General features: G+C 52.5%; 2 protein-coding genes and 1 long non-coding RNA gene across 5 annotated transcripts in view; 2 read left to right on the top strand and 1 right to left on the bottom strand.

Moving 5' to 3' along the window:
- The window catches only part of VSIG2 (V-set and immunoglobulin domain containing 2), a 6,544-nt gene extending 6,334 nt beyond the window's left edge, over nt 1–210 (top strand). The window contains exon 9 of the mRNA XM_010829531.1: nt 124–210. The gene's annotated coding sequence lies outside the window, so the exon portion shown is untranslated. The remainder of the gene's footprint in view (nt 1–123) is intronic.
- On the bottom strand, nt 1–7,029 carry NRGN (neurogranin (protein kinase C substrate, RC3)). 2 transcript variants are annotated; one of them, XM_010829438.1, is made up of 4 exons: nt 6,748–7,029; nt 910–1,137; nt 678–695; nt 1–279 (listed from the first exon to the last, which is right to left on the bottom strand). In XM_010829438.1, the coding sequence occupies exons 1-3, from the start codon at nt 6,760–6,762 to the stop codon at nt 690–692; spliced, it is 249 nt and encodes an 82-aa protein (XP_010827740.1). In that variant the 5' UTR covers nt 6,763–7,029; the 3' UTR covers nt 1–279; nt 678–689. The 2 variants fall into 2 exon arrangements, with proteins under 2 accessions (XP_010827740.1, XP_010827739.1); XM_010829437.1 differs by having other exon boundaries at nt 678–1,137.
- Nucleotides 1,131–10,855, top strand: LOC104980678. Of its 2 annotated transcripts, none has more exons than XR_824292.1 (4): nt 1,131–1,911; nt 4,137–4,240; nt 6,139–6,257; nt 10,655–10,855. It is a non-coding gene; the product is annotated as an uncharacterized LOC104980678 (long non-coding RNA). The 2 variants fall into 2 exon arrangements; XR_824291.1 differs by having other exon boundaries at nt 6,136–6,257.
- Nucleotides 10,856–11,060: the final 205 nt, after the last annotated feature.

Below are 11,060 nucleotides of genomic sequence, written 5' to 3'. Positions count from 1 at the left end.
CGGGGAGAGGTGGGCGAGAAGCTAAAGATTTGGGGGCGCGAGGATGGGGGGGTCAGGATGGGGAGGAAGGGCGAACGGGGACCATACGAGACTGGAGAGCTAACTAAAAGGGCACGGCCTTAGCGACTGATGGACGAAGTGTTCCTGGGAGAGGGAGTCTCTGGGGGAAGCAGAGAGGGCTCCTGAAGCTGGCAGGTTGGTGGAAAGGAGAGGATCACAGACACAGCAGGGAAGTCTCGTCACTGCGAAGGGGACGCGGCATCCATCTGTCTCGGGAAACTGAGCAGAGAGAAGGGGTGAGCACCTGCCCGCTCCCAGTACTTTCTTCTCTACCCTCCGTCCTGAACCGGGGCACCCAGGGCGGGGAGCGGGGATCACCCGGGACTGCCCACTCGGAGTCACTGAGCTGAAATGAGCCCGCGGCCGGTAAGTGTGCGAGCCGCGGGGTGTTTGTGACCCCTGGGCCCGGCTTGTGGAGTCCAGTGCGGGTGACAGGTGTGTCGGTCCAGTTGCGCCCGTCGCAGCGTCAGCTGTTACCAAGGGTCAGAAAGCCCGTAGGCTCAGGGGCATTTTCCCCGGCTGGGAGGCGCGTGGGGGCGGAAGAGGGAAGGGGTGGGTCTGGGGCTTTTCTATCACTCAGGGGTCCCACCCCGCTGCTTCGGAGTCGCATTCATTACCTTCGAAAATGCTCAGTCCTTCGGTCCGGGGCGAGGCAGAACGGAGGATGGAGATAGAAACAGGTGAGCTCTCGAGCCCGCAGCCTCGTCCCCACCACGCGCCCCCACCCCACATCGCCAATTTCCTTGGCTCCCTCCACACCCTTCTCCATCCCCCAGTGCCCTTAGTCATCCTTGCACCTTCGGAGGAAGGGGCCCGGTGTCGGGAAGGAGAGCCTGCGGCCCGCCTCACCTGGCCTAGTCTCCGCTGGGGGCCGCCGCCCGCGCCTCCCCTGGCGCCCCCAGCTCCGCCTGGTCCCCCGGGGCCCGGGCCCTTCCGGCCACGCTCTCCGCTCTTTATCTTCTTCCTTGCCATGTGGCCCCGGAAACTCGCCTGGATTTTGGCAGCGGCCGCGTTGGCACCCGGATCGTCCAGAGGGATGTCTAGAATGTCGTCGTCCGGCTTCGAGCAGGCGCTCTCCTGAGGGTAGGGTAGCGGGGAGGGGGTGTTTCTTGTGGGATGACCCAGCCGAGATCCCCGAGAGGGTGGGGTAGGAGGAGAGACTTGCGGGACTGAGACCAGGGCTACGCGGGAGTGGGAAGCGCAGAGAAGGGGCTAAGGCAGGGCCGGCACTGGGGCAGGGGGAGGGGACGGTGTATGTGTGTGCTTGTGTGTCTTGGGCAGCGGCAGACAAAAAGGAACGTTCAGGGTCAGGTGGACACAGCTGTGTTCCCAACTCCGGAAAAAGAAGCGCACAGTAGATGTGCTACAAGACAGCCAGGTAGCCGTAAGTGAGCCACGGCCCAAGCCAGCGGCCCAGTGAGGGGAGTCGTCTAGCTGTCTGGAGGGTGCCTGCAATTACTGGAGAAGAGCAAAGTAAACCACGGCGGGACTCCTGGACACGGCTGCCTTTCCCCCATCCTCAGAGGGTGCCTCTGGCTTAGAAGGGTCCCTGCTGAGTCCAGGATTCCCTGGGGGAGGGTTTAGAAGAATCAGCAGGCTGTCCCTTCGCTAAGTAAAATCACCCCAGAGCTCAAAGCTGGGATGAAGGTGAAGAGGGGGCTTACCCTGCAGTGGGGCAGCCTTCCCCCACCCAGGGCTAGAGGCCAGAGACTGTTTCCCATTCAGGCTCTATTCTGCACTGCTCCAAACACAGGAGAGAGGGGATGGTCTGCAAGAAGCTACAGAGAAAAGGCTTCACTTCAAAGAAGGACAAAGGAAAGATAAGCAAGAGCAAGAAGTCCTTTCCATGAGGTGCGCAAGAGAAAGAAAAGAATAATGACAATAGTTCCTAATACCACTGAAGCACTGCCCTTGTTCCAGGCAGGGCAACACAAGGTTTTACAGATGTTATTTTATTTAGCCCTGCTAACAACCCTATGACGTACCTTTTATTGTTATCCCAGTTGACCCTTAATCAAACTGAGTTAAGTCTTGAAAACCTACTTGAGGTTGTACAGGTAGTTATCAGGACCAAAGAGTCAAGCCTTTGTATGTTAGAGTCCAGACTCTATTTTTAACCCCTGCCTGTGTATGTGCTAAGTCGCTTCAGTCGTGTCCGACTCTTTGCGACCCAATGGACCACAGGCTCTTCTGTCCATGAGATTCTCCAGGCAAGAATACTGGAGTGGATTGCTCTGCCCTCCTCCAGGGGATCTTCCCAACCCAGGGATCGAACCTGTGTCTCATGTGTCTCCCCATTCTTTACCACTAGCGCCACCTGGGAAGCCCCTTTTAACCCCTACTTTGCAGATAAGCAAAGACAGTCAAGAAAATGAACCATGCTCTACCACTTGCTAATTGAGTGGTCTTGGGCAAGTTTTCTAATCTTTTCCTATCTCCATTCCTTCTCAGAACTCAAACCATCTGAAATCAGGTCCCTCTGGGTCATGGGGAAGAATAAACACTGTGATATGCAGAAAATTTCTGGCACAATCTAGTCACTCAATTAATGGTAGCTATTAAGATTCTTTTAAATAATGGTAAGTTGATGCAAGATAGTTGTTTCAGTAGGTTGAAGCAGTCATGTAAAAGCAATATCATAGGGAGCAACCAAAAAATAAGGAGACCCAACCCAACAGCTATGAGGTGAGGTGGGAAGCTTAAGGTTAACTATGGAGTTAAAAGGGCATTTCTCCTTTGAACTGACTTTTTTTTTTTTTGCCTGAGGACTTCCACTACTTTCCCTGTGTTTTTGTTTCTCTGGCAGGAGATGACCAAGGTTTTACATACTAAGAGTACTTCAGTTCCATTCCTTTCTCTTCCCTCCATCACCCATCCAGTTCACAGAATTGAGATGAGTGTGAGTGGGACCTCAGTGACCACTGCCCCAACCAGATCCCACCCCAGGACCTTCATAGGTTTCAATCTCAGATGCTTAAGTCCAGGTTTACAAATGGCTTCCTCTCATCATGGTCCCCAAGGTTGTCTGCATTTTCTGGGCTTCAGAGATCTTTGGTTTGCGCTCAAGATGCCCACAGTTGAGTTAAGTGCAGATAAAAGGTGTTATCAAGGGCTGGGGTGGCTTTGGAGGGGCCCGACACACTCTTTTTGTCTTTCCTGGGTCTATCCCTCTCTCCCTGACATCTCATTCCCCACTTATAAACAGAAATCACTCTTTTTTTTGATCCTCGATTCTCAGAACTCAAACCTTTCTTGGGGATATTCTTAGGGAATGGCGAAAGTTTCTTCTCCAAAGAGGACAATGATCAAAAACGCATGCCCAACGCCCTCCCCTGAGCCAGCAGCTGTAGCGGTTGAGCGGAGGAAGGGGTATCTTCCCCCAGAAATGCTCATACCCACCTGCTGCCACCACCCACCCCAGCTGCATCCAGAATGGAACAACAGGCAGAGCCACCCCCAACTCACTGCTTCTCCCCAGAGCCCACTCCCTCTTCCTTCAGCTGAGTTCTCAGGGCAGAGCTGGAGGGACAGTAAAAAGACCCAGGAAGGGTGCCTACGTTGGTGCCTTCCAAAACCAAGATCTGATGGTGTGTGCTGAGAGCTCTGCATGAAGTAGGGGGCTTCTGGAAGGGGGAGGTGGATAGTTGTGGGCAAAACACGAGTCATGGCTCTTGGTCCCAAACATCACTTCAGCTCTGAGGATCTCAATATCTTCAGCCACATCTAGAAGTTGTCCCCAATTAAGGCAGTCTCCTTCAGCTCCCTTGTTCTAAAGGCTTTAAGAATTATCCCTGCCTACTGCTTGTCATATGCTGGGCCCTGTGCTAAGCACTTTACACCCGTTGGTGGTGGTGATGGTTTAGTTGATCAGTTGTGTCCGACTCTTGCGACCCCGTGGAGCCCACCAGGCTTCTCTGTCCATGGGATTTCCCAGGCAAGAATACTGGAGTGGGCTGCTGTTTCTTGCTTCAGGGGATTTTCCTGACCCAGGGATTGAACCCATGTCATCCGCATTGCAGGAGGATTCCTTACTGCTGAGCCAAAAAGGACGTCTTCATTTAATCTCTATTTTACAGGTCAAGAAACATCCGAGATATCTTGCAAATTACCCAAGGTCACAGAGCCGACAAATAGTGATGGGATTCAGAAACCTGTGCTGCGAACTACTTCCTCAGGGCAGGTAATTATTTCTATGAGTTGGATCATCAACTAGACTAAGTAAAAAAAAAAAGTCCAAAACTGTTTCTTTGCCTTTTTATATTAAGTGATTCAGGAAAAGCCTGATATTTGTGACTATGTAAATTGGCAACCGGTACATCTGAATCAACAGCTCTTGCTCTTAAAAAAAAAAAGCAGGACTGTTTTCTTCCCATTTCTGTCTGAGCCTCTTTACCAAGGAGAAAGAAGGGAATAAGGGAGGCCTAGGTGTTGCCCAAACACCAGGTTGGATAGTCAGCAGGGAGAGCCCAGGATGGATGGTGAAGGACTGGTTCCCAGCCTCCCAGATGTGCTCTGTTCACTATGCATGTCCCAGCTTCCTCCCAGTGCAGAGCTCAGCCCTCCACAGAATGGAGATGGGTAGGAAGATGCTCAGTCCCAGCCCTGCCCCAACCCTCAGCCTGTCACCTCTTCTTGGACCCCCTGCACAGCCTGGCAGTGGTGCTGTCTCTTGCCCAGCCCTTTAGCCCTGCATACCTAAGACAGGACCTGAAAGGGGGAGGGCGCCTGTGTACAGAATGCACTGGAGGAGGTGACCCAGAATACGGGGCAAGTGGGATAATTGTGTGTTTGCCTCTGCTGTATTATTTGAGTGAGCAGCGTCTTCTTTTTTAGGGGACACTTATTCCAACCATGCCCACCAGCCCTTCAGTATGGCTTTCTGGGCACTCAGGAACATGGTCCAGGGCAGACCAGAGCCCACAGGCAGGCACCCGACATCCTACTCTAATTAGTCCTGCAGGTGCCAGTGGGGACAAGTTACTGTCCTTTTCTGGCTTTTTGTTGTCTTTGCTCTTGCATTTCTTTCCATTGACCGTGATTCCTGACTTATCTTCCCCACCATTCTTACCATCTGGGCAATATTTCCTCTCCCCCACAGGCATACCCAGAACCCACCATCCATTTATTTTCTCTGTTTTGTAAAACACCACTGGGGGGTGAGGAGCCCAGGAACCTCCATTAAGAGCCCAATTGTCCTTTCACAACCAAAAACTGCTTCCAGGAGAACAACAGAGAGGAAAGGCTGGAAGAAAATATGTTATCAGGGCTTTCTCTAGGGGTGGGATTGTAGATGATTGACATGTTTCTTTTTTATACTTTTCTTCAGTTTAAATTTTTTTTTCTGTTATGAGCATATTACCTTTACAATGAGGAAATATTGGAAATATTTATAGGAGAGGTTAAATTACAGCTGTTGGAATCAGACAAGTCTAGTGTTCTACCTCCACACTTAGAAGCTGTGCTTCCTTGGGCAAATCATTTAATCTTTCTAAACCTCACTTTGCACATCTGTAAAATGGAAAAATGTCTACCTCACAGGGTTGTCATGATGGTTAAATATAAAGTGTTAGGTACATGGTAAGCATTCACAAATTGACAACAATTATTTGTATTAATAAGAGCTAAACATCATAACAACAGCCACAACCACTTGCCCCTTTCTTTCTGCCTCTTGGTACTCAGACACAGGGAACCCTCACCTCTTCTAAATTGGGCTATTCCTTCCATCCAGACCTCATTTACCCCCCTTTTTAAGCCATACGGTGGAGGGTGGGGAGCAGGCAAAGTTATAACTTCTTGTGTCATTAGCTGGGTTGACCAAATGGCTGAGAATACAAGGACTTTGGAGTCGGACTTTCTCTATACGTAAGGACTAAAAATAAATAAATAAAAGTAACAAGTAAATAAACAAATACAAACATATCGTATACACGTATGATCACCACTCCTCGGATGTGCCAGGAGCCTGGTCCTGTGCGAGGCGCTTTCATGCCCGCACCTTTAACAGCAACCTGCTTTGGCGTCAGGTCTCCTTGTGGGCGCTGACAAATTGCAGACACTTCCTTCCCTCGCCAGCAGGGCTCTCTCGCGGTCACTTCACCCAGCCCCCTCCAGAGCTAGAAAGCGTTGGAGGCCGGGCCAATCCCTCCCCAGGACCACATGGACTAGGCTCTTCGCTGCCCATCATCAGTACTAAGGTAACCAACATGAATTGACTATCTCACCGGGCGCTGCACAGGACGCGAGGGTCACCAAGGTCATCCTGTCCGCCCACCGACGGCGGCAGTAGTGGGATGGGGATTGGGGTGGGGGCCGAAAGCCAGGGGAAAGGAGTCGCGGTTGCTTCGCTAGGCGACGGTTTCCAGCGTCTCCCTGGGGAAGTTCCTCTTCTCGTCTAACCTGCAGCTTTCCTGTTGCAGAGCCTTGTCGAGCTCCGGGTCCAACCTAGACTGCTTAGCGGATGGGCGCCCAGACGCCCCCGCGAGTTGGGAGCATTTTTCCTAGGGCTTCCAAGTCAGGCGGGCGCCTTCCACCACCCACCATTCGCGTCTCAGCAGGCACCCTTATGGCTCCTAGGTCTTCTGCACCCACTTCCATCCCTCACTTCCCACTGCCCCTCCAGGAGCTTCTCGGTAGCCCCTTCCCCAGACCAAGCTGAGTGCCCGTCCCCCAGGCCCGCTCACTTACGGTGCAGCAGTCCATGTTTGATGTCAGGAGTCCTTGGCTGGGACGGAGGCTGGCGCAGGGGGTCTGCGCGGTGACAGGTGGGGACCCTGGGGCGGTGGCGAGGCAGCCGATCCGCGCCGAACTAGCAGCTCAGCTCTCGGGTCCTCTCTCCCGCGCTCCGCTCTGCTGGAGAAAGTATCCTGAGCCCTGCGGAAGAGAAGCCAATCAGGAGAAGCCCTCGGCAGAGTGGGCGGGGGGATTAGAGGCAGGGCCACGCCCCCTCGCGGCTCCCTCCTCCTCGCCCCGCCTCCTGCCCCAACCCCTCTGCCTACACACTTTCATCCATTCCTCCTACACACCCCATCCTCCCAAACTCACCACCAACACCCTCCCCGTTGCTGCCGAGGCGGCAGACTGCCAAGCAGATGTATGCCGGCGCACGCAGAAGGAGGACCCCGACATCCCGGGCACAAAAACACTCGCATCTGGGCACAACACTCCTCCCACCCACAGAGAGAAAACCATGCACCCCTCACCCACACTTCCACAAACTAGCTAGAGTCCCAAATATGGTTCCCTCTACCTTCCCTCCCCACTCAGGCCTCAAAGAAATTAATGACCCCCTAGGACGTGCGGTTTAAAGGTATCGTCATCACTCTGCGGTGGAATGGGGAAGGTGTGGGTACATAACCTGGAGGTGGGCACGCGTAAACACAAAAGCTCACACCAGAGCCCGACACGTCCATATATGACACTTCCCAGGCTCACTAAAACGTGCACTTCGACACGCAGACAAAGACTGCAAAAATAACTAAACAGGCCTTGTACACACGCTGTGCTGATACACGCAGACTCCCTGTTATGTGCACACACCAGCACGCATGGACATGGCAATCACCCTACTGGAAATGTCTGCATTACATATCTATCTATCCATCCATCCATCCATCCATCTATATGTCCTGCACTAACAAGATAAAATCATATATGCATGACACCCATTTGGTGTGTGTATATATATAGAGAAAAATATATGTAGATATACACACCTTTCCTTCCCACTCCCCAAGCCACACCTCCCCAACCTCTTGTTCCATTGCTTCTGTATAAGACAAATACTGGCTACTCTCACCCTTGCCCCTGGGAGGGGAAGAAAATACTCTCAACCCCAGTGTCGGGAAATATCCAAAGTCATCAGTTCTCTGGGTCCATGGTGGAGGAAGGATGTGGGCTTTGTGAGAGGCTTGGGAAGGGAGATATGGGAGGAGGAGCCTCGTAGGAGAACAGCCTGGTGGGGGAACAGCTTGCCAACCTCCCCCAACCGGTCAGGGTACCAGAGCTAGCAGCGTGGCATGCTAGTGAAGAGGTTGGGCCACTTCTGAGAAAACTGGGAGGTCCTTCTCAGCTGAGGTCCTAGAGGAGGGAAGGAAGCAAGGATGCCTGCTCTTCAGGTGTGTGGACTGGAGCAGAGGGGAGGAGGGGGAAAATGCCCTGTGGCTCTGGTTGAGACAGGGGTTGCTGAAACGGCATTGATGAGACTCCACAGCCACTTGCCCGTCCTAGCACGGCTGTCACATGCTTCCTTCCTACCTGAACATTTGGGCTTTGCTTGCCAAAGGGAAAATGAGTGGGAGGGAAACTCTGGTGGCCACTCAGGTTGGGGACAGGGTTAGCCAGCTTGTCTCCCAAGCTGAGCTGGATGCCGGCTGGGATTCCAGGCCCCGGGGTGTAGGGGTGTCTCTCTCAGCAGGTTTGGGACCCACCCACCCTTGTAACTGAAAATCTGTTCCCCAGTCTGTCTCTGGCACATCCTTCATCCCCCACCCCCCCACCTCCACCAAATGGCAGAAAGTCCTGGGAACTCGGGCCCTTGCCTACATGAGGGCCTCGGGTTTGTGCCAGTTAGCGTTAGTTTTCAACTCTGGCTTCCAGAGGAGGGAGGGAAGGAGGACCTGAGGGGCACACTGGATATCAGGCCTGGACTCCGTGCTTATCTCTTCCCAAATTAGAGCTGAGGAATTCGGGATTGAGTGAGTTTGCAGTAAAGTCTCCCAAGTTGCTAGGCAACATCACTCTGCAGGCTGCATTGCCTCTGGGCCCTTCTTCCTGCTGGTCAGAGCTGAAGAGGGGGGTATCTTATTAATGCACCCCCCCTTCAGAGCCCCGCACAGGCAGCACAGCCCTCTCCTCCTCCTGAACGACACCTTTGTGTGGAGGTGAGGGTGTCTCTGAACAACCGCAGGCCCAAGGGACAATGGATACGCGACTGTGGTTCTACCTGGAAAACAACCATTTCAGCAACAGCCCACTTGAGGCGCCTACGCAGAACTGGCCACAGCGCTTGTCAGGGGGATGGGCAGGCGCAGAGGTGAGGAAAAGGTAGACAGACAGGAAGGCAGAGACAGAAATAGGAAGGCAGACACCCACAGACTCAAGTATCCAGAGGGGAGCAGCACCACTACATGGGGATGTCCCCATGTAATGACACCTACATGCATACACACACACACACACACACACACTGGTCACACATCTTCAGAGACACGTACTGTGGGCTCTTCGCCACACAGTCACATCCAAAGATACGCACAGAAGCAGGCCCCTCCACCAGCACACATCAAGGACACGCACATCCTCTGGTGAGGGGTTCCTTTTCCGGACTAGGTGACTGAGGTTGTCGGCAAGTCTGGCTGGGTGGATCTGTGAGCCTCTGATTCTCGAATCAATGAGAAGGAAAGGAGACAGGAGCAGTGAGGACTGAGGGGTCCCAGGACTTTGAGGAACTGATGAGACCAGATGACACTCCCCCAGAGAACTGCCTGGCCTGGGGCCTGGGGCCAAGGTCAGCCTTTGGAGTGTTACCTGTTAACCTGCTGGGCTTGGGCCCTGCATTTATCGTCCTTGACTCTTCACATTTCAAAAACTCCTCGACTTCCACTGCTATTGAAGGAGAAGGATTGCAGGCCTAGAAAGGGGAGGAACTCTGGAAGGGCCTGGTTTGAGAGTGAGCTGGGGCCCGTGGGTGCAGAGAGGAGGCTGGACTCAGCAGGGAGTAGGGAGGTGGAGGGCACAGCTGGAAGGCAAAGCTGGCAGAGGAGGAGATGGCTCAACACAAGAGAGGATAAAAGATGGATTAGTGGGAAGCTTCTAGGGTCCAGTACAGATTCTTCTTGGGACAGATGGAGGGGGATTTGGAGAGAGCTGGTCCTCATAAGCGGAGACAAACGCCAAGGCACATGGCAAGCTATTTGCCAAGACTTGTGGCTTCCCCGCCTTGGAGTGGGCACTTTCTGAACATAACATCCTAGCTGTAACCCACGGTGGGACTCCACCATAAGACGAGGGTGGGACGTGGGAGGCTGCGCCTTTGGTGAAGCCGAGCTGGGGGCTTCTTAGGTCAGGATTTTGAGTGGAAGGGGTGAAGGTAGCAGGAAATTCATTTTTCTCTGCAAATATTTCAGCTTTTGCTGTGGTAGTATTTTTAGCGACTTGGTTGGCAGAGGAGGAACCCGGGTACATTTTTAAAGGGGCCTCTACCAGACTGGAGGTCTCCTCCCACCCTACCCCCACATTTCAGAAAGGCAAGGGGGAGAAAGCACATGGCATTCAAATCTAAAAGTCGGTTTTGCTAGCCATTAGGCCACCGTGAAGTCATCTTTGCGGGTAGTCGTTGTCTGTTTTCATTAACATCATTCTCATTAGCATCCTTATCAAGAGTAAATATTTCTCGAACTTCTGCCGTGTGCAGGGTGCTGCTCCAGGCAGGATAGAAAAAGCTTACCAGGACACACTTGGTGAGAGAGAGAAGGGAGCAAACTTCCGAGTGAGTGCTGGGTGCTGTGTGTCGTGCTAGCCATGTTGTCAATGTGATTTCGTTTAATTCTGATAACAACCCTGCAAGTTAGGCCTTATCTTTCCTATTTTACAGATGAGGATGCGAAGAACTTTCAGGGGTTGAAGAATTTACCCAAGCTTCCACTGGCATGAAATGCAAGAGCCCAGATTAAAACCCAGAAGAGAATGATAATATTATCCTAAATCTGAATAATGATTTACAAGGTGTTTCCACAATCGTGATTTAATTTGGTGCTTTTGAGAACTGTGTGAGGAGGTATTAGTATTTTTAACGCGTTTGAGGAGGAAGTGAGGCCTGGAGAGATTCAGGGACTCGGGTCTTGTTGATACGAGTCTGGTGCGCTGCAGGACTAAGACTAAAAGGCGAGAATTCTGTTACAGCTTTGAATTCTGTGAGTGTTCACCTCTACAACTCCCAGTGCTTACTGGGCTCGAAAGAATGGGTTACAGTGGTTAACAAATCGTGCGCTGTGTCTCTT

Source organism: Bison bison, unplaced genomic scaffold (genome assembly GCF_000754665.1).
Source record: "Bison bison bison isolate TAMUID 2011002044 unplaced genomic scaffold, Bison_UMD1.0 scf7180017864506, whole genome shotgun sequence".
NCBI classification, from domain to species: Eukaryota; Metazoa; Chordata; class Mammalia; order Artiodactyla; family Bovidae; genus Bison; species Bison bison.
This window is presented reverse-complemented; position numbering and strand designations above follow the sequence as displayed.

What these genes read in the sequence shown, in the direction of transcription:
- NRGN (XM_010829437.1), bottom strand. An exon ending in AGGACTGAGCATTTTCGAAG is followed by an intron (nt 280 to 677) that starts GTAATGAATGCG and finishes CTCTCTGCTCAG; the next exon opens with TTTCCCGAGACAGATGGATG.